Source organism: Peromyscus californicus, unplaced genomic scaffold (genome assembly GCF_007827085.1).
Source record: "Peromyscus californicus insignis strain IS unplaced genomic scaffold, ASM782708v3 Scaffold_4__1_contigs__length_199733344, whole genome shotgun sequence".
Lineage (NCBI taxonomy): Eukaryota > Metazoa > Chordata > Mammalia > Rodentia > Cricetidae > Peromyscus > Peromyscus californicus.
The window spans coordinates 60674360-60700608 of NW_026294562.1; the positions used below are offsets into that span (position 1 = coordinate 60674360).

At 54.3% G+C, this 26249-nt stretch overlaps 2 protein-coding genes across 3 annotated transcripts in view; one reads left to right on the top strand and one right to left on the bottom strand.

Moving 5' to 3' along the window:
- Positions 1 to 10741: 10741 nt before the first annotated feature.
- Lsp1 (lymphocyte specific protein 1) overlaps positions 10742 to 26249 on the bottom strand; it is a 35242-nt gene continuing 19734 nt past the window's right edge. For both annotated transcript variants that reach the window (XM_052713604.1, XM_052713605.1), the window contains exons 2-11: positions 21143 to 21286; positions 19153 to 19311; positions 17166 to 17262; positions 16737 to 16829; positions 16500 to 16543; positions 16278 to 16359; positions 15325 to 15459; positions 14946 to 15023; positions 14697 to 14803; positions 10742 to 11118 (exon numbers count right to left, since the gene is read on the bottom strand). In XM_052713604.1, the coding sequence (XP_052569564.1) occupies positions 14714 to 14803; positions 14946 to 15023; positions 15325 to 15459; positions 16278 to 16359; positions 16500 to 16543; positions 16737 to 16829; positions 17166 to 17262; positions 19153 to 19311; positions 21143 to 21286 (922 nt within the window). In that variant the 3' untranslated portion in view covers positions 10742 to 11118; positions 14697 to 14713. The remainder of the gene's footprint in view (positions 11119 to 14696; positions 14804 to 14945; positions 15024 to 15324; positions 15460 to 16277; positions 16360 to 16499; positions 16544 to 16736; positions 16830 to 17165; positions 17263 to 19152; positions 19312 to 21142; positions 21287 to 26249) is intronic.
- On the top strand, positions 11125 to 14688 carry Prr33 (proline rich 33). Its single transcript, XM_052713602.1, has one exon. It carries the CDS (start codon positions 12208 to 12210, stop codon positions 13561 to 13563), a length of 1356 nt encoding a protein of 451 aa, XP_052569562.1. The 5' UTR covers positions 11125 to 12207; the 3' UTR covers positions 13564 to 14688.

Consider the following 26249-nt stretch of genomic DNA (forward strand, 5'->3'; position numbering starts at 1 on the left):
AAGGAGGGCCACGGAACAAGAGGCAAAACCGCGGGTCAGAGGTCAGAGGTCAGAGAAGGGATCCAGGTTAAAAGGAAACAGCCGGTCACCGAGGGGTGGGATACGTGCAGGAAGCGAGCAAGATACTGTCAGAGTTAGCTGCAGTCCTGCCACCCTTGATCCCACAACCCAGATTCTGGGGCCCTCTCAGAACTGGGGGAGAGGAGGGGCCGAGGAGAACCAGACACACCCCCAACATGTCCTTCCTCACAAGTGGGGACACTGAGATAAGAGTTGGGAGTCTGCCTCTGGCTTTTGTTGCAGTGTCTCAGTTGTTGCCTTCCTCGTCTACCCACCTCCTGTCTGCCCTCAGCCAGGACCAGCCTAGAGCTGCAGCCCACTTGGAGGCTCTGGTTACCCAATGGGAGCAGAACCGAGGCCTGCTCCAAACACCTCTTTTCTTGCCATCCCACAGCTGGGTACAAAAGACCTTTCCTTGGGCCTCTGCCTGGTAGCCCCTAAAGAGGGTTGGGGTGGGGCCTGTGATTGGGTTGATGGGGGATACAGGCTAGGGAGATTAACTAGGGAGGAGGCCTGTCTTCCCATCAGGTCCTGAAGCAGGGCCTCTGGCTACTCCTGCATCTCTCCCTAGTGACCTGAGCTCTTCTGACAGTTGGACTAGTGGATCTAGCAAAGGTCTTTGTCACCACCATGGGCTATCACAGGCTTCTCTGGGGAAGGGGGACTCAACCGACACCTAGCTCAACCACTTTGGTCCTAGGCTGCCTTCTCTAGTGTTGGAAGCATCTGACAGAGGTTGGGGCAGCTATGTTGTTTTGGGGGATTTTTGGAGTCCTCATTCTCTTTGGTCAAGCGTTGGCCATAGTTAGTGGGTTATGTGGGGCCACATGGGGGGCTCCTTGGTTGGCTGGCGCCTCCTTGCTTCCCTGCCCTCTTCCCCACACCACATGGCTCCAGCCAAACCCTGGGCTCCACATGGGGACCAGAAGTCCTGTATCCTCATACCTTCCTCCTGGACTTCTGCGGCCGAGGAATGAATGCCAGGGAGTGCAGGGTGGCAGGGAGGAGAGAGGAGAGGATTAGAAAGGAGCACCTAGCAGGCCCTTAGAAACAGGGGCTGACGTCACAACTCTATAAGAGGGAAGGTCACACCAAGTTCATCATTAGGGCACAGGACAAGGGCAAATGGGGGTCAAATCCTAAGCCAACTTACCTTCTTCCTGGGCCTCCTCTGAGGGTGAGCAAAGGTGACAGAGAGATGGCATGTAGGAGAGAGAATGAACAAGGACAGACATTAGGAACAGGGCCTTTCTTGTGCTCTCTTGGGCTCAGCATGATGAGCAGGCCAGATTCCCATGCTTGGCCTACAGCAGCTCACCATAGTGAGCAGGGGCCCTCGAGCATCAGCCACTGTTGTCCCGGCCGGGGCACTGAGCGTCTACCTTCCTCTCCACCCTACATCCCATGTCCGGGTGTTTGTGATTCTGCTCTACAGGATATGGAAGCGAGGACCGGGGACAAAGTCCAGGCATTTTGGGGGAAACTCCATGTGCTCAGACCATTTCTGACCCAGGAGATCCCATTTAGCTATCAGGATTAAAGGTTGGTGTCAAGGGGCTTTGAGGAAATAAGACCCTTCCGGCCAACCCTAGGAAAGGGCAGCCCCTGGGGCCACATCTCACTCAGAAACCAGCCTTTTCATCTTCTGGCAGCAAAATGTTTGCTCAGGTTGTTAAGGTAGCAGATATTTTCAAAATATTTTGAAAACAGGCAGCCAGCAGCCCTTGCAGGACAGCCTGTCTGGTGAGCTGCGTGAAGCCTCCCTAAGCTGAGCAGGTGCCAGGGGCAGACAGCTTGTCAGGCCTGGGAACCGCTGTGCTGGGCTGCTCCCAGGTGCACCGGGACTCAGCGCTTTGCCCGCCCACACCTGCCCAGGCACGACAGAGCCAGGGAGGGGTCTCCGGCAGCTCAAAGGTACATTGAAGAAGAGATGCTAAGAGAGACAGACAGAGACGAAGGCATAAGGACAGAAACAGAGAAGTGGAGAAAGATGAAGAGAGAGAGAGAGAGAGACAGGGACAGAGACAGAGAGACAGGGACAGAGAAAGGCAGGGATAGAGACAGAGACACAGAGATCCAGAGACAGAGAAAGGCAGGGATAGAGTCAGAGACACAGAGATCCAGAGACAGAGAAAGGCAGGGATAGAGACAGAGACACAGAAATACAGAGACAGAGAAAGAGACAGAGAGACAGATAGGGAGACTAGAAGAGAAGCTACAGTGACTCTGAGGGGTTACAGTGCATGGGCCAAGACCCTTGTTATTAAGGAATGAGAGTTTTAATGGTCAGAACACATCCCACTTCGCATACCATGGACACAGTGACCAAAGAACATGTGTGAGGGGTTAATGAGTGTCTATTAATCAGTTGAAGTGATAGAGGATTAATAGTTTAATTAATGATCAAGCCATTGACCATTAATTAAATAATGGCATTATTAATCATTAGCAGAGCTAATGATGAGTGATGATGGTTAATGGTGCATTAATGATGAGGGAAGTAGACAGTTAATTATCAGCTCAGGGAGGATCCCCAAAGGCCTTCCCAAGGATGGGCATTGAGAGGCCTGTGGCTTCCTGAGTTACCTTCCTCTTCGTATTGTTCTGCATTAGAATAGAACAAAAGAAAGGAGCCCAGTTAGCAGAGATGGGACTGGCGATGGTGTTGAAGGACCAGCCTGTTCTGCCCCTGCACAGTTGGGTACTTCTACTGGCTAGGGATCAGGTCGGAGATCTTCAGCCCAAAGAGGCTGAGTGGTAGCTTAGGGAGATGGCCAGTCAAAGTGCTTGCCATATGAGCATGAGGACTTGAGTAGGATCCCCGGGTTCAAATAAAAAGCCAAGTATGGTTACATACTCCTGTAATCCCAGTGCTGAGGAGGCAGAGACAGGAGGATCCCCAAGGCTTGATGGGCAGCCAGTCTAGGCTAATCATCAAGCTCCAGGTTCAGCCCCCCACCCCCATCTCAAAAAACAAGGTGGACAGCTTCTGAAAAATGACATCCGAGGTTGACCTCTGGCCCACACCTGCAGACACATGTGCAGCACACCTGTGTACACACACACACACACACACACACACACACACACACACACACACACACACACAGACTTTGTGGCCTTATAGGGAAAAATGTCTCAGCCACAAGGGTGACATAGGACGTCATTAGATGTCATGTTCAGTATGGCCATGTGAGTAACCAAAGGTGACAAGGACAGAGAGGCTGCCTCTTGAGTCCTCAGGGCATCCCAGACATGCAGGTATACAGGTTGGGGTAGGTCAAGGTGTGAACACCACAGAAAAAGGTGTATGCCAGAGGTTCAAGACAATTTGGGAGAGGGATATCTTTGAAGCCCAGTGACTGATCTAACTGGTCTGGGACTCTTGGGCAAGGGGTCCCCACGAGATGAGTGCTGTCAATAGTCAAAGCCCCTCCCCCACCAAGGGTGACTCTTCTGTCTAGAGATGGGAGTAAAGAGAGAGAAAATAGAGAAGACACTTACCCTCAACTTGTTCACTGTCATGGCGGTGGTGGTGGGGGTAGGGGGAGAGAGAGAGGAGAAAAGTGAGGTGAGCTCGAGCTGCTGACCTGGGACAGACATCTGTAGGTACCAGGGCTACCATCCCACCAGGAAGAGAGGCGACCATACAGCAGGGTACTCACGTTTCCTCGTCAGACATAGTGGCGGTGGGTTGTGTCTGGAGAGGGAATGACAGCAGGGACAGTTAGCAATTGCCTTCGATTAGAAGCCTCACCTGGGGGCAGGCTCTCAGAGACTGGGGCCTAGAGGGGATGTATATAGATTGCAGTTGAGGGCTACGTCTTGGTCCCCCTGATTGGCCCTTCTCTCCATGACTCTGATCCCCCTTCTTCCTTCTCTGGCTCCAGCCTGGAGCTTTGACTCCATAACTGACTGGCTGTTGGAAGGTTATTGTGTACATTCCACCCTGGACAGATGTCTCCTCTACAGTATTTTCATGGAAAGCCATTCAAAATGCAGAGACTTTCTCAGGTCAGGGGTAAGAGCTACAGGACCCTCTGGATCTGGGGACACCCTCCTGGTCTGAATAGATGGCCTCTGGCTAGGGAATCACCCCAAGATGGCTGAGTCCAACTCCAAGGGTACAGACGTTCTCAGTCTGCCGGCTCTTCTTCCTTGAATGAGCCCAAACCACACTCTGTGCCTCATGTTTTTCTTGAGAGTCCATATTCCTTTTGGGATACCCCAGGTCCTCTTTTGTGTTCTCTGAAACCCTCTAAGGTAACCCCTTCAAATCACAGAACCCATAAGCGTTCAGTCTCTTTGTCTCCTTTCTCCTGAAATACATGGAGACTGAACTCGCCAGAGTGGGTCTGAGGAACTTCTCTGTGGGAAGCCTGAGTTTGATACACACATGCTGAGCAAACTGAGCGCCTCGGATCTCCTAGCACTCCATCTGGGACTGAATGTACATGCTCAGGTAAGGTGGCTACCAGGACAGAGAACTTGATGGTTCCTGTGAACTGGCCACTGAATATGCCTGCAGTGCCCGGGGCCTGGGAACCTTCAAAGAACTGTATCAGAATGTTGACTCAAGGTCTGACCAACAAAGTTCATAACAACACAACACAGCTGACTTGAAGACAATAGCTCTGGTGTCCCCAGGGAGCAAATACAAGAAAACGGTTGTTCAGGGGCTAAAAATGCACAGGCAGCTTGATGCTAAGGTGAGAGCTGTTTCTAAGCCCTGTTGATAACATTAGCTTTCCCAGAACTACTAAAACTTCCTGCAAAATTAACCCACAGATACCTGGGAGGCTAGGCCAAGCACCAGGTCAGAAGCCCTGCCTCATCCCTAAGCCTCTGTGTGAGAGTCCATCAACCATAAATAAGCTGCTCAGCCAGAGCTGCCCAGCCTGCTCACTCTGCTCTGAACCCTACCAGTCCTTCTAACTCTTCCTTTACTGCCCTCTGCACCCCCCACCCAGGGACACTCTGTGGGGTGGGAAGGTCAGTGGGGTGGAGCAGTGGCACTGTGACCATACCCTCCTTTTGCCCACCTCTGGTTTCCATTGGACTCACACACCTGTCAGCAGCAGCGGGGGGGGGGGGGGGGGGGGGGGGGCGGGGGGGGGGGCGGGGAGTGGGGGGTGTGTGCATTTATAAGGAGCCAGCGGCAGCTGAAGTGTCCAAAAATAGGCATCAAAATTAGCAAGACTCCTCTGTCCTGAAACCCAAGAAGGCAAGGGGGTAGGGTTCTGAGAGCAACCCAGCCATCTTGGCTCCCCTCCTGGCTCCTGCAGGCATCCAGCAAGAGCTGCCTTGCATCCTTCCAAAGTGAGGTAGCAATGGTCCTCATTCCAGGTTGGGAAACCGAGGCTCCTGGTCCTCTGTAGAGCTCCCTAAGGCCCACTTGAGCAGATCTGGGTCTCTCTACCCTTGTTTCGACATCCCTGTAAGTTGGGGAGAGGCAGAGGTGGGGTAGCAGGGATGGGACAGGGATGGCCAATCAACAACTGAGAGAGGAAGCAGTTGTCCTGTGGAAGGCTCTGGCCTTAAAAGGGGTTTATGAAAATAGCCTGTGAGGTCAGGTTCCTTGGGGGTACATGCCAACCTCCGCTCCTTCAAAGGTGACAAAGCTAGAAAAGAGCAGGAGGCCCTGCCACTCACTTGCTATGGGACCCTGATCACTTCTGGTCTTGGGCTCAGTACCCTCTGACCAACCTTGTCTGGTCCCATCTCTTCCAAAGATTCCCAAGGGCTTCTAGAAAGCTCACATTCAGGAAGTTAGAGTTCTCAACCTGGAGATTTCAGAAAGGCTGGCGCCTGGAGGACTAGGGACCACCTATTCTCCCAGCCTTAAGCAAGATCAGATATGACCTTCCTGCTTAGGACCAGTCCCTCCCATTCCCTCTGTCCTGCTTCAGCTTGGCGCCTGTCTATCCTTGATCTGAACCTAAAGGATCTGCCCCACGGGCCCCCAGATACCTCTCCCTTTGAGCACGTTCCTAGGGTGACCTGAGATAAGACCATATCTACAAAATGAGAAAAGTAGCTTCTCCCAGAGCCCTAGGCTCCAATGAGATGAGTTGAAATTCCATTCCTTCCCTAAGATCACTCTTACCCAGCCCCAGAGGGGCTTCCACCCAGCTGCAGCACAGCAGGCGGTCCTAGAGCTCTGGTTAATGTCCCTGGGTGGATCTTTATCTCACCTCTGCACTTCTCCCTAGATCCTACCTTAGGAGGGCTCCTTATTCCTGAGACCCCCAGAATCCCCTCCTCCTCTCTCCTCCCATGCCCCCCCTTTTTTTATTTATCTGGTTTGGCACCAGTTCGTCTCTGCCATTCGAAGGCTCAGCCACCATGCCTCTAGTCATCAATAACTAACACAACGTGAGGCCCAGGACCTGTTTGAGTGGCCCTTAGATATTGGGTACCCAAACCCTAGCACAGTCACCCACTCCCAGGCAGGCTGTTCACATCCATACCCACCTGCAGGGGAGTCTGAGAAAGGCTGAGGGCTCTCCGTGGACAGGACCAGCAGCAGGCACTGTCCGACAACCTCACCCCTTCGTGTTATAGTGACATCTGATCTTCCCTGGCAGCCCATTGGCCGGCAGATGGGTGGCTGGGGCATGGGGCATGGGGAGGGGGAGGGTGTGCCCAAGCAGGCCCCCTGACCAAGTATAGGAATGCCCCAGAGGGGGAGGCCCAAGGAGGCCAGGATGGAGGAGACATGCTTGGAGGACGAGGAGGCAAGGTCCCCAACTGTCCTAGAAAGGTGTCAGTTGCTATTTTTACCTACCCCCCCCCCCAGCAACGGGCACATGTTTGATGGGCTGAAGGAGGGAGGAGGGATGGATTAGGTGGAGCCAAAGGCTGTTCTTGAGCCAGCTGGTATTGGGGAGTGGTCATCAGAGCCTGGGTTTCAAATTCCTTGGCTCCCTGTTCCTCTGCCCAAGGTGGCTTGTAGGAGTAGGTATTTTGCTCAAGATAGGGGTCTAACTCCTTGTGGCACCCCGGTAGCTCTGCCCTACATCTCTGTCATAGAGACAGCTGAAGACACTCATAGAATGAAGGACCTTGGATCCTTGACCTGTATCACACCAAACCCTTTACAGGCCAGGCTTATTTTTTCAAGTGGCTATCATTGGAACACATAGCATGAGAAAAACAAGAGAAATGATGACCTAAACCCTGTGGTGGTTGTCCATCTTCCCCACTGACTGGGGAAGGCTGGGTCATGTTTAGGCCTGTTATTGGTCTCGGAGTTCCCTACTAAGTCGTGGAGACCTGGGCCCTGCTGGGCTCTGAGCAGGCCTGGCCATATGCCTGGCCTTTCTTTCCTCAAGACTCCAGGGGGCACCATCCAACCATGACACCTCTCCTGGGCCTTGTGTGCCTGCATAGCCCTGACTCTAGGGAAATCAAAGAACCAATTAGCAAGAGACCAACCTAGCACTTCCCACTCCCTCCCTCAACCCTCGCAGACCCTACGGGTTGGACATGGCTACTAGAGCCCACAGATCTGTCCAGTTCAGGGATAAAGCCAATGTGAAGTATAAATGGTAGATGAACCCTGGGGGACAGAGACAGGGCTCCTGTCCTTTGGTCTCCTAGGGTTAGAGACGTCAGGATGACCAGCAGGAGGCTCACAGTAAATATCCCAGTCTCAGCTGGATCTTAAAATTTCTGGAAGGTTGCGACTGACCCACCAACCACTTCCTACTTGCCATAAAGTGGCAGAAACACACAAGACCCACCTTTGGTCAAAAGCAGGGTGGAGTCAGTCTTCTAGCTTGTTGGCTCATAAAACAGGCTTCTCTCTTGCTCTCCTCTCCTCCAAGCACCTGTCCCTTAGAGACCCCTCAAAGCTGGAGTTGTTGGGCTACCCCAACCTTCCTGGCCAGAGCCTATGCTTCCCTCCACACCTATCCATGTCCTTGGATAGACAGGGTTCAGTGAGCTCCAAATCACATGGATGCCCAGCTCACTCTAGCCTTGGGAGTCCTGTAGAGTTTATGAAGCCCCACACTGGTGCCAAGGGGACTCTAAATCTCTTCTGTGCTAAGGCCAGCCTCCCTTTCATCTGGCTTTACTGAGACCAAGCACATCTCTCAGCTGATTGACACAGAGAGCAGGCATGAGGGGTTTGTGTGGTTATTGAACCCCTGCATCCAGAAGCTCTTGTCTGAGAGGAATGGGGGTCCTTAGAGGTCTATAGGTGGGTATGCTACTATCTCTGTAATGGCTCCTTATGGCCAGCAGAGGAGGGTGGCAGCCACTTCAGAAGCCTTTGGCAAGCACTCTCAGTGAGGTCAGAGAGACAGGGCAGGTCTTATTTTGGGTAACAGTCATCTCCTTCTCAGGGGATCAGGCCCAAGGTACAGCAGGACAGCACAGAGTGGGCATTGCTGGACCAGCTGCTGCCGGTCACTAAAGATTTGAGCAGGTAACACATGCCAGGTAATATACAACAGGTCCTCCTTGGCTTGGCGGGGAGAGAAGACAGAGCAAAAGGCTCTGTGGGGATCTGGGAGAGGATTGGAGACCCTGGTGGAGGTGGGGGACAAAGTCTGTTGGATGGGGGCTGGACTTCTACCCAGGAGACTGAGAAGCAGTGGAGTTTGAGGCTTTGCAGAGAGGTTGTGGAGGACCCCTCAAAGTTGATGTATGCAGAACTGAGCCCAGAGGACAGAGGAGGCTGAGAAGGGCCTGTGTCTTGGCTCCATTAGCCAATATGAGTAACTCCTAGGATAGTGGGGTGCTCAGAGGCCTTTCAGTCTGGGTGCTAAGCAGTCTGGGATTGGAAGAACCCCTGGACCCTGAGCCTTACCCAGCTCCCCTAGTTGACCCACTGTGACTAGCTCTGCCAAGCTCAAGATAGGATTGGCTGACGTGGCACTTGGGACTCGGCCGCTATGATCTGGGCAGCAGCTGCCTCCACACATGACAGTTTCTCCTGGTTCTAAAAGCTCAGATTGGCTCTACAGGTATTAGGACACTTCCTGTGTCCATGGGACTTCACTCTGAACAGGGCCTGGAGGAAGAAGCAGCAGCTTTTGGGCCCCTCAGGAGTCAGGCAGAGAGAGGGAAGGGCAGTGTCGTAGTGTCATTGGCAAAGTGGCCAGTGTTATAGACTCCATACCTGAGACCCAAGCAAGATTTAGTGGAGTTATACTTAGAGGGCACACCTTGCACTATCCTCCTGAGGCCCAAGAGCGAGGCTGGGCAAGTCAGGGGAATGGGGTGCAATAAACACTTTTCCCTCAGCCTCTTGACATGCCCATTCTGGTCCTATGCTAGTGTCTTGCTCCCTGTCCCCTTAAGGACCTTGAAACAGCTTCTGCTTGCTGCCCTTGGCCACCACCTCATCTGAGTAGGAAGGGCAGGGAGTATCCTGTGTTCCGGGAGAAGCTCCTGGTTGAGCAAAGTAGGGCTCTATGATGGTGAGGCTGTGAGCAGGAATGGGGTCATCCACCTGTATGCTTCAGCAGCCCTGTCTGCTGAGCTTTAATAGTCCAGAGCTATGTGTTCCCACCAGGGGAGTTTGAAGCTTTCAGAAAGTCACGATCCTGAATGTCTAGGTGGATGCCAGTCAAGCTTAGACCATCACCAGTCAAGGATCTACAGATTCTAGAAGCAACAGGGCTCAGCATCAGGCCAAGGGGCAGGCTTGTGAGGGGAAGGAGCCCCGAGGACAACGTCTCATAGCTCAACTGCCATTCACATACTTGTTCAGCCACTGTACATTCACTCATCCTCACAATCAGCTCTCACGTTTGCTACTTCCTTCCTTTCTTCTCTCCTTTATCACCATTTTCTACTCACCCACCTACTATCTACTCATCCACCCATCCGTCCATCCATCCATTCAACTACTTACCCATCCACCTGTCACTATTCATCTACCCACCCATTATCCATTCACTTTTCCATCTATCCATCCATTTACCCAGCCAGCCAGCTACCCACTCATTTTTCTATTTCTCTATCTACCCATCAATGATCTATCCTTCCACCTACATACTCACCTATCCATCCATTTATCTATCTACTTATGTTCTGTCCATCAATCCATCCACTTACCCATAAGCCCACCCACCCATTCTTCTGTCACCTATCACCCACCTGTCTATTCATCTATTACCCACCCATTCACCTAATAATCCATCAATCATTCATCCTTCCACTCCTACTTATCCATTTATTTATCATCTACATACCTACCTATCTGTCCATCCATCCATCCACCCATCCATCCATCCATTAGCTACCCAACAACCTAACTGCCTATCCATTCAACAATCCTTCCATCCATCTGTTCATCCATCACACCTTCAGAAAGTACCCTCTGGGTACTAAGATGGGGACTGCCTGGTGACAGTACTTGTCCTTAGTGCACACTACTAGGAACAGACTGAAATGCCCTCATTCAGGTACTAGGAAGTTTATTTTTATCCAGGCAAGGAGTGTCACCAATGTTCTGGAAGAGGAGTAAGCCAAATCCATTGTTGATACCCCAACTTGGGTCACCCCATACCTAAGATCCTGGAGCATAACACACTGCAAGGCCATAGGACAAGACAGAGTGGTCGCCCACAGAGCTGGTATATGCTATGCAGTGTGAGGTGGCCAACAGATGTGGCACATTCTGTTCTGACCTTGTTCCCTGTTAGTAAGTACAGGAGAGCCAGTGCATGGGAACACTCAAGGTACTTTATTACACAAAACAAGGGGTCTGCAAATAGGGAAGGCCAAGACTCAGAGTCCTGAGCATTTAGCATGGAGACAGGTACCCCTTGGATCTGGTTGGGATGCTGGCCTTCTCTCCTCCATCCTTCCTTGGGAGCTCTTGGCTCCTCTAGGGAGTGGTCCCTTTTGCTGATGGTGAGAGGCAGTGTTGGTGGGGGTGGGGACTGGTCAAATGATGAGAGTCATAGAAGATGGAGGGTCCAGGAGCAGAAGGAGAGGGAAGTGGCAGCTGGGTTGTTGGAGGCATGAGAGCAGGCCAGACTGGCAACGGGAAGCAACTTCTTGGTCAGGGCTGGGAGTGGCATCTGACTGGAGTCTCTCCTGGGAACACAGGCAAGGGTACAGGATGCATTAGGCTGGGGTTGACAGAGAGGCATGGCATGGCCTGCCCCTCTCCTAGTGGCCATCAGACCTCACCATACCCCTTCTTATCTGGGGAAGCTCCTGCTTACTGTGGTCAGTCACCTGGGAGACCTGCTCTCAGGATAAACTCTATTCTGGGCCTAGGCTGGCTCAGGAGGGAATACTGACCACCCACTGAGGCAGCCCCCTTGAACCAAACCCAAAGTTGCCCCAGTTCTCAAATCCCAGTTTTCCAAAGGTTACCCAGAAGCTGGGAGCAAGTGTGGGAAGAGCCCTCCAGCCCCCTTGCCAGTGTTTGCTCCTGCTTCAGCAAAGCCAGCTCCGACTGCAGCAGCCATAGGCCTCCTTCGCCCCAAACCAGATGGCCTCCAGTGCAGCCCAGATGCCATTTGTCAATGTCCTTGCAAACACGTGGCGCCCAGAAACCAAGACAGGCAGCTTGGCCAGGACCACCCTTGGCAGGAGGGCTGTGGGGATATCTCATTCAGCAGAGCTCAGCGAAAACTGCTCCCATCTTCCGGCCAATCTACCTCTAAGGCTACAGCCTCAGCTTGCCTGAGCTTTTTGGCTGCCACCCCTCACCACTGTCTCAAAGCACACGGACACGCCTGTGGTCAGGCTGGCGACGGAATGGCGCCCCTCACGTGTCTGCAGACAGCCTGCCCTCCACCACGGTCCGGCAGCTGGCCAGGCACAGACAGTTTTCTTGTAGTTCATCAGTGGGTCTCTGTTCCCATCCTGCACTACTCTAGGACTGGGCCCAAGCTGGGTACTTGTAGGTAAGGCCAGAGGACAGAGCCCTGAAGGCAGGCAGGTTCTAGCCCTTGTCACCCACCAAGTGACCTGGAGCCACTCTAAGTTCCCCTCCACAGCAGAGTGTGATGAAGCCACCCACAGTGACCAATGCATAAGGTTAGAAGGTACTTTGCAGTTTGGGGGGAGGCTGGGAAGCAGGCTTCTAGTAGCTGAGTCTGCATATTTTCCCACTTCCTCAATACAACTAGGAAAACACCCAGCCCCTCCTGTGGGCAGGGGAAGGGCCCCAGCATGACCACTGCTTCTCCCCTCTACCCCAGACCAGGGATGCTTATTTCAGTCGTGTCGATGCCCCCGGCAGCAGGTGGCCCGAGACCTGAGGCCCCCCCTGGGGCCCCACCACCCCTGCTGCCCAAACCCGGAAAAGACAACCAGAGACTTCAGAAGCTACTAAGAAAAGCCGCTCGGAAGAAGATGCTGGGAACGACCGCCACCTCACCTGGGGCCTTCCGTACCTCCCTGTCCCCTGTGAGTGAGGCCAGTCATGACCTGGAGACCACAGTCCAACGTCCTGCTGAAGCCCCTCATGTGGTGGTCCCCCTACCCCGCTCCCCACATACCCCCATTATTCACCACGTGGCCTCACCCCTGCAGAAGTCCACTTTCTCTTTCAGCCTTCCTCAGCAAAGGTCTCTGGCAACTCATTTCAAGGCACCTCCTAGGCTTGAACCCCCAGCCCCAGAAACTGCCTGGCCCCGCAGTGGCTTTGCCCATGTATCTGCCCCTACAGCGGGTGGTACCCACATCACCCAGGTTCATATCCAGCTGTCATCGTCCTTGCATACTGGGACTTCTGAGTCCCCCAGGATGGCCCTGGATGAGGATAAAAGCCCATGTACTTCCAGCACCCAGCCTCTCATCCCAGTAGCACATATTCGACCACTGCCCACTGGGGTGCAAGCAGTCAGTCCTGGGCCTGAGGAGCCCCCTGTAACAAAACCACCACCCAGCTTTCAGGCCTCAATGTCTAGAGAGGCTGGCACTAGGGTGGTGGTGCCCATAGCCCCTACCTACCGTTCATCTGGACCCTCACCTTATACCCCAGCTCCTGCAGCTCCTGAAGAAGAACACCTAGAGGAGCTGCCCACAGCAAGGCTTGCTATGGAGCCTAAGCATGCCTCCAACCTCCCAGAAGCCTTGGGCCCCTCAGGCCTCCACCCATGCCCTGTTCCCAAAGTTGCACCCAAGCCCTGCCTTAGCGGCTGGACACGCCTAAAGAAGCAGCTGATGGAGGAGGCAGAGGAGCCTGCATTTCCAGAGCCAGAGCTGAGCTCGGAGCCCACGCAGCCAGAGGCGCCAGCCCCTGTGTGCCCACAGCCCCCTGCCTCCAGGGCCTCTAGGATGTGGGATGCAGTGCTGTATCGCATGTCACTGGCTGAGTCCCGTAGAGGCCACCCTGTGGGGCCTGGAGATGGGGGACACCCCCTGGCCTGCCTCAGCCGCCTGCCTTTTCTGTGCCGACCTCGCTTCAATGCCCGGAAGCTACAGGAGGCTGTCCGGCCCCCTCCGACCCTGCATCCCATCCTGGAGCTGCATTCTCAGCCCAAGAACTTCAACCGGACAGCAGCAGGTTGGAGGCTCCAGTGATGTAGCCAGAATGGTCTCTGGGACTCTGGACTGGGGTGGACAGAGACTGACTGAGGCTGAGGATGCAGAGAGAGGGCCTCAGTCCTCACAAGGGAACATAATGGATCCGGATGGTACATGGCCATGGCAGCTGGCTACTGGCTGCTAAAAGGAGCCTATTGGATAGACACAGATGAGTTGGTGGGAACAGAAATGACAAGTGAGAGAGGTGGATGAAGCCGGGAGCATGTGGGTGGAGGCAATTTGAAAGTGTGGAGGAGAATGCAAGTTGGAGAATGTTCATGGATGGTGGGAGCCTGACCTCAAGACCAGGGTTCATGGAGGGCTCTAGGTCCAGTGCAAGCTGGTTTGGATGAGGGGTATTCAGAGGTACATAGGACTGGGCAGTGGAGAAAGGATGTTCTGTGGTCTCTTCTGATTTCCTGCCAGTAAGGGCTTACTGGGTAGAACTGCAGTGAGGGCAGGGCTTAGTGCAAAACACAACCAAGTTTCAGCAGTTGGGGAAGGACAGGTCAAGCCAGAGGGCTATGAAGAGGCAGGGGCCAGGCACGAGAAGGACCCTACCCAAGATCTGCCCACATCAGCTGTGAGAAGAGGGACCCAAAGGAATCAGAAGAGGCTTCCCGCCACAGCTACCATAACAGGATTCAGCAGGGACTGGGCTAGCAGTCCTACCTTGGATAGGATGGGTACTATGGCTGTGGATAGAGCCACCAATAAATGTATGTATACTCACACAGGTATCACCTCTGTGTTCTCCATGGGATGGGGAGAGCAGCAGAGTACCCAGGGGCCTTCAACTGAGCACAAGCCAAGATCCTACCTCCTTTAATGGATGTATGTGGAAGCTATGCCACATTCATTCTCCAGGGCCAGGCCACACTATGATGAGCCCCACTGGATATGGTAGGAGTTCCTAAATGGAGTTTTGAGTCTCCTATGGACAGTACTGATCCTGCTTAAGGGGATAGAATTCCAGGTTTCAGAGAGCCAGGAAGACAGCTGGTAGCCAGACAGAAGACATGGCCACTCTAAGGCCAGGTCTTCAGGCCTCAAGCCCTGAGATATGGCCCATCCATGCCAGTATATTCCCAGGAGGACCCATTTTGTCATGCTCTGGTCCTTCGACTCACCAAGATACATGCATGATCTACGGTGCCGAGCCTTCATCCACAAGCACTTTCTCGTACTTCCCATGTCCAGTGGCCACGAACTTGTATCTCTTTCCAGATGGGGTGCTCTGTTAGGTGAGACTAAAGTGTCACGGAGGTAACTCTAGGAAGGGGATGCTGCCACCTCCAGGAAGCCTTTGAGGATGGGATGCAGTAGCAGCCATCTTTGCTCACTACTAGCCTGTGCCTAGCACATAGAGACCTTCCTACCTTGATGGTGGATGAGATCTTGGAGCCTCCTTTCTGCTCCCACAGGCTCTTCTTGCTCATGTCTCCAGCTACAATATCCTAGGGGCAGACACAGGGCAGGGTCTGTCACAGGACAGATACTGGCCAAGGGGCCTTCTCTTCTGCCTGGTGCTGGAAGGTGGAGGACCTACCCACCTCACTTTTGGCAGGGAGGAAAGCAGAGTCATACTGCCCGTTTATCAGGACAACATGGATTTTTTTTCTTGAGGCCCAAATCCTATCCCATCCACACTTCACCTTGGCTCTCCCAGATTTGCTTTTCCAAGGGACGCACCCCCAATGATGGCTAATTTCCCATGCTCAGTCTTCCCAGTTTGGCCTGCTTGGGGAGGAATCCTACCTGGCAGGAGGGTGTCTTGGAAGCAGACTGAGTCTGTACCTCTCCTGTCTCCCAACGAGTCTTGGTACTGGCTACAGCCATACTGGGCAGCTCTATGGAAGGCTGTCGGGACAGCTTGGGAGTTCGGCCAGCAGACTGCAGAGGAGACAGAGCCCCAAGAGAGTCGTCATGGTGGGCATCGGCACCCCTTGTTCACCTTTGTGTTGGCTGGAGGTAGCGATTCTGAACAGATGCACTAGCCTTCATTTGGTGCCCCATGAGCTACCACCCCCAGTTCTGAAGAACACGGGAGACACAGTGTCATGTGGGTTCTGCCTCATGCTACACATCTTGGGGCTGGAAGAGCATTAATTTGATGGAGAATATGGGTTAGATGGAGAAGATTTTTGGTGTGATGGAGGAATACCTGAAGAAAGGGTGTTGGTTGATTAGAAGGATGTGGGTTTGATGGAGGAGGACTCACAATGGGATAGAGGAAGAGTATATAGAGGAATGTTGCCTGAATGGAGGGGTGGTGGTGGGGTGGAGGAGTGCTTGTTGAATAGAGAGACACTGATTGGGTGGAGGGGTACTAGTTAGAGAGATATTGATTGGATGGAGGGGGTGTTGGTTAGGTAGAGGGGTATAAAATGAAGAACAGTGTTGATGGAGGGGTGTAGGTTAGATGGAGGGATGTTGTTTAAGTAAGTGGGCTTTGTTAGACTGAGGGAGTGCTGCTGTATGGTGGGAGGGGTACTGGCTGAATGGGGTGTGTGACAGGACAGAGGCATGCCTGTTGTAATGTGAGAGACCTAGGGTTGATGGAAGATACAATGGGAGTTAATAAAAGGACATTGCTTGAGTAGAGAGGGGTATGATGGGATGGAGAGAGTAGCTTAGGTGGATGGGCATCAGGGGAATGGATGATGGCTTATTCAAGAGGAGGCTTGGCCTCAGAACTGAGCATACTTCACCTCAGTGGCCTGGGTATACTGCTGCAGGCGCTCATCAATTGTGGAAATGGGCAAGGCTGGTTGGGACTTCTTCACACTGTTGCTGGGAGTAGAAGGAAGGATAAGCCTTATGTTCCTTCCCAATGTCCTCCAAGTCCACCCAGAGCACCGCCTCCCCTGATCTTGACCCACAGCCGCTATCCCACCATGTCTCTGAGAATGCTAGAAAGCAAGCAGACACACCTCTTCTTTATGGAGCGATTCAGGGACTCCGTCCTATCAGCCAGCTGTGGAGGGTGCACAGAGGTGTGGGTCATGGAAAGCCACCCAAGAGCCATCCATGTTCTATCCCCTAGTAAGTCTACCCACTGACCCAACCACGCTTCTGTATCACAGGGGTTTGCCAGGGTAGCAGAGGATGAGGAGAACATGAGCAGTAGACACAAGCAGGGAGAAAGGGGATGCTCAGGCTTCACCTACTTTGGTTGTGGGGCTTAGGGGAGGTGAACTCAGTTCAACAGTCCCTTCCAAGGCCAAAGGGCTGGGGGTCCTGGCCTGATGACTTGTCAGGTGCTAGGGATAAGAAACACAGGCAGCTTAGATGACCCCTCCCTGCACCCTCCTGCCCCACCCAGGGCCTGTCGGAGCAGCGGTCTTCCCCTCTGGGGCCTTGGGCCTGGTCTGGCCCTGACATGCTCCAACTCTGGAATCCCCGACTGCAGGGAAGAGTCTCTTGGTCATGGAAGAGGAACTTGCCCAGAGGGTCACCAGCTTCACCAGCCTCCAAGAATATGTCCTGGAAGGACTCAAGTACAGTGTTGGGAGTGATGTCTTCTAGGCCAGTCTTTGAGACCACAGCACTCATGGAATATCACAGCCCCAGCCCCTGGGGAAGCCCTCACCTCTTACCTCTTCTGCCTCCCCAGAACTTCCAATAGCATCCTCTGGATTGGGCTCCCCCTGGCTCAGGTTTAACTCCTCCAGGTGGACTTTGGTTTCGTAAGCCCTGTGAGAGAAGAGGGAGACAAAGTCAATTGTAGAGGACCATTTGTTGCTTGGTTCTAGACTACTTCCAGTTCCGAGCCTCAGGTGTGCCATCTGTAAAATGGGGGAAGTCCAATGAGTTGGTGCACAGGGCTCTTAAGAACCCAGCGACTAAAAAACATTTTTTTTTACATTTATTTATTTAAAGGGTTGGTTCAGAAGACAGCTTGAGGGAGTCTCCCTCCTCCATGTGGGTCCTGGGCTGCTAACTCAGGGTGTTAGGCTCAGGTCCAGCCAGAGCACTTTTCTAGAAGGATATGTAGGGCTTTGTTGAAAGCCAGCACTGTCCTAGGGCCTCTGTGCCAAGAGGCTCTAGAAGGTCCCTTTGAAGACATTAGCTATTGCCCACTCCTCATTGTATAGGGCCACCCAAGTACTGAAGCTGGATGCCTCCTGTAGTTCCTCTATCTGGACAAGCCCAGCTTCTGGAAACTTTTGCCCTGCCCATGTATGGGCAAATGGGTCAGCAGAACATAACATTGAGGAGAGGATATTGGGGGCCCAGGCCCAGAGTGTTTGGGGGTGCTGGGTCAGCGGGTGGAAGAAACCAGGGAAGGGACTGCATTTCTGAGGCGAGGGGCCTTGGGAGGGGCAGCTAGCCAGTGGGCAGCCGGGCGTGACTCTGCATTTGAGTGAGTGGTTCTGAACCTGGAGGAGAAGATAGTAAATTCTTGTATTTTCCATTATGTCAGGCCCCTTGGTGTATGCGCCAGCCAAAACCCAAACCCACCGCCCAAGGTGGGCTGGGGCTGGAGCCAGCAGCAGCCACACAGAGGGGCCATTCAAGAGCTGGCGGTGTGCGGGCTAGGCAGCCAGGCGGGTTTGAGGGTAGGGTGGAGGCTGCTGCAGCACGGAGCTCTGCTGGAAGATCAAAAGTGCCCCCTGCTGTTGAGGAGGAGAAGGGAGTGAGCTGAGAGCAGGGCTGTAGCTGCCTGCCTAGAAACCCAGAATGTGCACAAAGCACCCAGGCACATTGGGGGAAATCGAGGCTGGTGATGGGCAGACCCAGGATAGCTGGCAGTGGACAGGCTCAGAATCAGGGCCCCAGAAAAACAGGGTTTTTGGAATGCAGAGGATGGTTGAAACTGGAGTACATTAAATAAGAAAGAGCTGAGCTGAGCAGTTGCTCTTGCTGGCCTGGGGCCTTGGAGGGGCCAGGAAGGGGGCCGGATCACTTGAGAAGACAGCTCAGCCTTGGCTCTGGCCCACTCAAGGCAATGGGGCCCTGGCCTCCAATTTTGGAGCTCCTTAGCAGGGCCAGAGACCCTCACTACCCAGGCCTGATGGGAGAGGCAGACTTATCCCCACACCTGGCCCTGAACTGGGAGGAAGGCAAGGTGAGACTTCATCAGCAATCCTTCATCTCCAGACCCAAGGGGGCTGTAGGCCCCCATTCATCCTGATTTAGACAGGCAGACACGTCCACACATCTGGAAAGCGTGTCCCATGGGCCGTCTCACAGGCACACATCTGGAAGTACCTGCTCCCCTTCGTGGGAATGGAGCTCAGCCAGCCTGGGGAGGGCGGGCGGGCGTGGGCTGCAGCGCCTACATTACGTAAGTGGGCTGCAGCTGTGTGCTGATGTGGCAGCCCCCCACCCCAGTAGGCCACAGCTGGTCAGGATGAGGCCCCCAGTCCTGGGGAACCCAGGAATGCAATGTCTTCATTGCTCTATCCCTGTAGCCCCCTCCCTGGCCATCCTGCCATTTATCTCCCTTTCTTTCTACCTTCCTACCCACTTCACATTTTGGGGGGGCTTTTGGGGAAGTGCAGACAGAAAGGAATTGTCCAGCCCCAGGCTGGGGTCAGAGAGAGCCAGCGCCCTGCCCAGCCTGGTCCACACTTGACTTGCCTGTCCTCTGCTTGCTTCTCCTCTGGACTCTCACTTTGAGAGGGCTCACTACCCTCTGCAGTCCCCTCGTTCTCCCAGAATTGCTGCCGCTGCTCCATCTTTTGGGACCAGTCACCAAACCCCTCATCTTCATCCAGTTCAGAGGACTTTAGACTGAGGCTGAACGAACAGAGGAAAAGGGGATTAGGAAAAGACATGCTGCAACCTATGTTCCTTTCCTTGTCTCTTCCCTTAGACCCTAACTCCCAGAGTGAGCTATCATCTGCTTCTGAGGTGGCTCTCCATGGCTAGGTTCTGTCTCCTTGTGGTCAGATTCACCCAGGGTAGAGCTGTGCCTTCTCCAGCAGCCTACAGCTTCCTGAGAACAGAGTTGTGCTTTCCCTGTCAATCTAGGACTCCCTGAGTGCAAAGCTATGGCTCTACCACCAATCTAGGACTCCCTGAGTGCAAAGCTATGTCTCCACCATCAGTCTAGGACTCCCTGAGTGCAAAGCTATGTCTCCACCATCAGTTTAGGACTCCCTGAGTGCAAAGCTAAGTCTCCACCATCAGTCTAGGACTCCCTGAGTGCAAAGCAATGGCTCTACCATCAGTCTAGGACTCCCTGAGTGCAAAGCTATGTCTCCACCATCAGTCTAGTACTTCCTGAGGACAGAACTATGTCTCTACCATCAATCTAGGACTTCCTGAGGACAGAGCTATGTCTCCACCATCAGTCTAGGGCTCCCTGAGGACAGAGTTATGGTTCCACCATCAATCTAGGGCTCCCTGAGGACAGAGTTATGGTTCCACCATCAGTCTAGTGTTCCTTAAGGGCCAGACTATACCTCCCTCATTAGTTGAAGCTCCCTGAGAGCAGAGATGTGCCTCTTCTTTTAGTCTATGGCCTCCTAGAGAGTAGGACTATCCCTCCACCATCAGTCTAGGACTCCTTGAGAGCCAGGCTATGCCTTCCTCATTAGTCTATGACTCCTCAAGAGCAGAGCTGTGCCTCCTCCTTCAATAGAAGGTTCTCTGGGAGTAGGGCTGTGCCTCTCCCTCAGTCTAGGGCTCATTGAAGGCCAGGCTGTTCTGCTACTGAAAGCAGAATTTAGGGCTCCCTGAAAGCAGAGATATTCCTCCCCGATCGGTCTAGGTCTCTCCAAGAGCACAGTGTTGCCCCTCCTTTCAAACTAGAGCTCCTCGAGGACAAGGTTATGCCTTCTTCAACAGTCTAGGGCTCCCTGAGGGCAGGACTGTGCTTCCTTCATCAATCCAGGGCTCCCCCAAAGCAGAGCTCTGCTTCCTTCTTTAGTCTAGGACTGTAGAGAGGGTTGTGCCTTCCCCCATCCATCCTTGAGGCTGCTGTGGCCCTCAAGCTGATCCTTACAGCCTTTCTTAAGCATCAGGGTGAGCTACTGGGCAAGAAGGGGTTGGGGGGCTAGCAAGGACCCAGTAACTGAAGACCTGAGTGAGAGGCCATGACCCCTGCAGCACCCCACCCCGCCTGAAGCTGCTGACTCCGAGAAAATGGAACAAAACAGGGCCAGGAGGAAGGGGAGAGTTATTGGAAAAACAGCCCAGCCCAGCCGCGGAGGCCTCCTGGGCCCGAGGAGGAAACGAGCCGGCCCGTGGCCGCCAACTTGGACGTGGTCTCTGTGAGTCACTGGCAGCCAGGAGTTTGGGCGGGGGGCTCGGGGGCCAGGGCCTCATGGCTGGGGTCAGCACCAGTCCAAGCCAGGGCTGGAGACATTCAGGGTGTCCAGAGCCTGAGTCAGGGCCCCTGGAGGCTGTTGGGAGGGGAGGGCCTCGCATAACTCTGTAGACCCTCTGGCTAGTCTTCATCCCGCAGATGGTGTTTACTGGAAACTGCAATGACCTTTGTCCTAAGAGCTGGGCCCTTCCCCTAATTCCTCCACTGTGGCTCTAAGTCCAAGGCCTGACCCCCAGCATGTGCTTCTGCCTAGGTCCTATGTGGCAGTAAATAGGGGTCCAGGACCTAGCAGCCTACAGTGCCTGCTCTGCTGGCTGTTCCAGGGAATGGCCGCCGCCTTCTTCATCTTTGTCCTGGTCCTGCAGCTGCTTCTCTCGCTCCCGTTGGCGTTGCTCACGGGCAGCCTCTTCTTTGTCTTCCTCTCTCCACTGAGTTGTGAGCCTGGAGAGGTAGATGTAGAGAGACAGTCGTCATGCCGTGAGATGGTGAGGGTAATGGACAAGCCCCTGCTGCTGGCAGGCAACCACAAGTCCCCAGACCAGTCTATGGGCCTCAGTTTACTCTAAGAGGAAGGCTATGCAAAGCAGCTGTGAAAGTGCCTCTGACCAAGGGGGTAATCCCAGGGCTCTGTACACAGAGGTGACCCTCTGGGAAGGGAAGAGACATCTGTGTTCACATAGGCTTCAGGCAACCAGTGTTGGAGTTGGTGATCAACTGTCCCGTCCTGCTGGCCCCCTCTTACGTTAGAACATAGTCACCTTGTTCCATGTGGGGACCAAGAAGGACTTTGGGAAAGGTGATAAGGAGTCCAGAGAGAGTCTCAGATATGGCCACTAGTACAGTCTCCATCTGGAACCTTCCTGCCTGCTTCCTAATAATGGCATGTTGGGAGACAGTAGCCACCACACAGGGTCCAAGTGTGAGACTGCGGCTAGTAGTTACCAGGTCAGGCCTTCTTTATCATCCGACCAGCCCCTTCCTCACTCTACCTTGCACTTGGGGACCTTAGAGCATCCCATCCTCACCCCAGGATCCTCTCCACAGAGGTCTCTCTGGGTTGTTTCAAAGTTGGGGAAACTGAGGCAAGCAATATCTGCAGCCCTCAGAATATGCTGACACTCAGACTCCTTAGAATCCTTTTCCCTAAGCCAAGGCACAGTCAGAGGAATCAGGCTAGCCTGGGCCCCGGAGGTCTGGAGACCCTACACAGCAAATCTGTGTTGCTGGTGTCTAGTAGATACCTCAGGCCTTGGCCACTGTTCCCCCCAACAGCCCCTCCAGTTTGCCTGGAGTTGAGAGGGGTTGGGGGTCTCTGTTCTACAGTTTTCACTGCCCCGGGCCCAAGGTTCCTGAGCTGCTCAGAGTTTTGGCTCCCTTCTGGGGTCTCTGTGCTTCCTAGCAGTGTCCGCCGAATGACCCCACAGCCCGCTCCCCTCCAGGCCTCAGTCCCCTGGCCAGGAAGCCCTGCCAGCACATGATCTAATCTCTCCAGGTCTCCCCTAAGCCTCTCAGACGAAAGCCAGGCCTCTCCACAGGCTCCAGGATGAAGTTCACTCCTCCCTCCTTCCCCCCACCTCCCGCCCCGCCAGCCACATGGGATTCCAGCCACGCAAGCAAGCTGCCTGCCCGCTCCTACCTTGCACCCCCAAGCCGAGCTGCCTGCCTCAGCCTCAGAAGGGCCTTCAATTTCCAGTCTGAGAAAGCCCCTTAATTCCCTACACCTGGCTCCCATCACAGGCAGATGCCGAGGGCCTCCTGGTTCTCTCCGTGGCCTCAGCCAATGTGGGGGCCGCTTTTGGCCCTTCTCCACCTGGTAAAGTGCAGTTCTGTGCTCTGGGGGCTGTGGGTTGCTCCTCACACACACGTTTACCAGTTGCCCCCCCCCCCCAAAAAAAAAGTCAGGGCGGAGTGTATGGAGAGAAGAGGGCTCCCTACTCTGTCTGTTTCTGAGGCAGACCATAAAGAGATACCCCCTGGGGTGGGTTTGTACTTACTTTCTGAATCTATGTACGTGCAGGGTAGGGTGTACATGTGTTTGAGCGTATGTGCAAAGTTCTTGTGCATGTCCAAGCACTCAAACACTTGTGTGGTTGTGTAAGCCTGAACTGGGGCACAGGATTCACTTAGCTCAGCTTTGTGAGTATGGATATCTTGAATAGGGGGTTTCACTCTGAATGGGACCAGAGCCTTGCCTCTTCTACCGAGGGCAACCTCCCTGCAAGCACATTTGTGTGCAGGACCCCTTGGGGTCCTTCACTTTCGGAGCAGAGAATCCAAGCTACCACAGCATGTCACCAACACACAAAGCCCAAGGAAAGGGGCATCGGGGTTTGGCTTGCAACAAGTATAGGAACAAGTACAGGGATTCCATCACAGCTTTCTTCTGAGCAGGACACGTACACATCTCATGTGGCCACATAGGCACTCACACACAGGCCCTCCCACGCACGTGCTCACACATGAGTACACAGGGTCACCCTCAAACATGTGCAGGCAAGGGTAGGGAACAGGGATCACAAACAGCAGGTCCCATCCCCTCCCAAGCTCTCTCAGGGGGCCGCCCCTGCCTCACTATTTACTGTTTTCCTAACCATCACCCCGACAACGTGGTGCCGGCCTGAGCCTGGGACTGGCAGGAGGCCAATGTGTATTTTCTGGGAACATCCTTTGTGAGACCCACCCCCTCCAAAGTTACCCTAACTTAGCCCTCCCTGGACAAAGTCTTGGGGACAGTGGGGTGCAGGGTAGGGGTCTACTAGCATCACCCCCCTCCCAGCCCCTTGCTGGAAAAAAAGCTTGTCCTAGCTCCTGACCCTGCTCTGAGGCTGAGCAGGCCTGGGGCCCCTTTCCCCTGCTTCTTCCCTCCCGCCTGCCTCAAGCAATGAGTAATGCGCCCCCTCCCCATGACCTCACCCCGTCACTATTCCACAGCTGGGCTCCGTTCTGGGAACTGGAAGGGGGTGGCTCTCCTGGGGTGGGGTGGGGTGGGGGCCTCTGGCCTGGGAAAGGCGCCCCCCGGCCAGCGGCCCAGACCCCTTGGCACGTTCTTCGGAGCTGTCAAGACTCTGGCGATGGCCGCCCCGCCCGTGGCCCTGGCCCCGCGCAGCTGCAAGGGATTTGGCGTTCCCGTACAAACGCAATCAGGCCATTTCCTGAGTCTGTTCTGGCTCGAGGGGCCCAGAGCTCAGCCTAGGGGCTGGGGAATGGGGCCCTGTCCCCCCACATCCTGCCCACACTGTTACAGGGCTTACCACAGGCTGGGACTGGGGTTGGAGCTGGGCCTGGTGCTGAGGCCCCACCCAGGTGCACAAGGGTGTACAGACCCCCACAGTTCCCACTCTGAATGGGGCTCTTTTAAACTCAAGGCAGTTGCTCCTGTCTTCTGCCCCCCTACTCAGTGTCTTGGCCCTCTTCATCCTCTGCACCCGTGCCCCCTCTCCTGCTGCCCAGACCCTGCTGAGAGCCCAGCAGTGCCCACCCTGGGTCCAGTCCTCCCAGCTACCCCCACTCTCTTTGTTCTCCCAAGGATAGTTCTAAAAGGTTGACAGGCTTCAGTCCCTGTTGCAATTCTGCCCCCTGCAGGCTACCCATGTGACTGCCCCTTCCAGCCAGCTTGAGCCCAAAGGCCAGTACCCATACTGTTTCTACACTCTTCAGGGGGACACGAGGGGGGTGTGCATGTGTGAGTGGGATCATGCAAGGATATCCCAGGTGACCTTCTCCTTCAGATTACAGGGGCCCCTCCCACCACCGTCTCCTGGGTACCAGAGGAATGGAAGTAGTGAGGAGTCTGGGGGCAGCCACCAGGAGGGTTGATTTGACTCTCTGAGACCACCAGGGTCTCTTGCCCCCAGGGGAGTAGCTTCCCCAGGGTCACAACACTGCCCACCAGGGGTTCACTTGACCTGGAAGTAGCTGCATAGCCCTTGGGAAAAGGGACAGAGCAAGGAAAGCCCTCCTGGTGCAGGCTCTTAAAGATAGGTGCATGGAACTCAGGATCAGTCTTCAGGGATCGCTGTAGGCCACAACCCACGGCCCATACTTCTGAGAGCCAGTCCCTGTAGCTGCTATTAGCTGGACCCATGGATTGTTGGATGCATTCCCCGCGGACAATCTACAGAATGGTGTGGGGGTACAAATGCTCCATCGCCACCCACCCTGGAAAGAAGCATGGAGGTGGGTGTGTGGAGTGAGCTCAGAGTGGAGAGCCCCCCCCTCCCCCCCCCCCCCCCCCCCCCCCCGGTCAGTAGTAGGTGAGTGCTAGGTGGGACAGGCAGGCGAGTACAAGTTTGCTCCCTGAGGCTAAGGTGAGGATAAAGGAAGCTGCTCCCTATCCCGGGACAGCTGGCTCTGGTCCAGTCCTCCCTTCATCTTCCTAGCAGAGCGTGGGCATGGTGGGGGTTACTCTTTCTTATTGTCAGGGCCAGTGTATGAAGGGGATAGTTCACTGGGCAAGACCATGTTTCCACTGCCCAGAAAAGCACTCCAATTAGTTGGTTGAAGGGAGGAGCATGATCTTGGCCACTGTTGTGAAGGATGATTGGGACCTTTAGGCCAGAGATGAGGAGAGTGCCACAAAGTCAAATGGCAAAGAAGCCTGTCGACCCCAGAGGGACTCAATGGCCCACAGGGTGGCCTCTTGAGGTGTGAGTTGATCCCACACCAAGGAAGCCCTGGTTCTGTTCGGGGAGCTAGTGGAGAAGGATGGGCGGAGTGGGATGCAGGATACAAGGAAGTGAGAGGGAGAAGCCAAGTCTGGGCCTAGCTGGGAATGGGGGACAGGAAGTGATCTTCAGAACAGCCCAGTGTCCATGACACGTACAGCAAAACCCAGGCCTCCCTCAGTTGGGAGAGACACTGAATAGGGCCTGGATATGCAGCATGGGGTGAGAAGGTCCCTGGAGATAGACAGTACTAGGTCACTCCATTCCAGGGTGGAGATCTTTAAGGGGTCTCACAGAAGCAGCCTAAGTAGGTTGGGAAGGTGGGAAGGGGGGATGGATGGCACAGGGACGGCTGGGTTGCCATACCCCTGGCTGCCTGGTCCCCAGGGCACCGCCCAGGTCAATGTTCTGTCCATTGTGGGCAGCATATGCATTCAGAAGATGAGGAGAAAATACCCAAGTTAATACTGGAGGCTCAGCCTCAGTGGCTCAGCTTCCCAGGCTGCTGCCCTTGGTCACAGGTAACATGAACAGCCAAGCATGCCTCTGGGATCTGTGCTTCCATGTTTAAGAATCAAACCCTCTATTCTGTGCTGAGTACTTGGTCTGCCCTACTCTCAGAACACACAAGCAGCCCACATTCTGGGGACTTGGTTAGTGTTATCCGTGCAAGGGATAGTTCTGAAGGGTCATGGTAGCCAAGCCTAGGGGTGGGCCTTGGGAAGATTAAAAAGTGCAGA

Bases quoted from the DNA above. Each gene is read 5' to 3' on its own strand.
- Prr33 (XM_052713602.1), top strand. From the start codon at position 12,208: ATGACCACTGCTTCTCCCCTCTACCCCAGACCAGGGATGCTTATTTCA.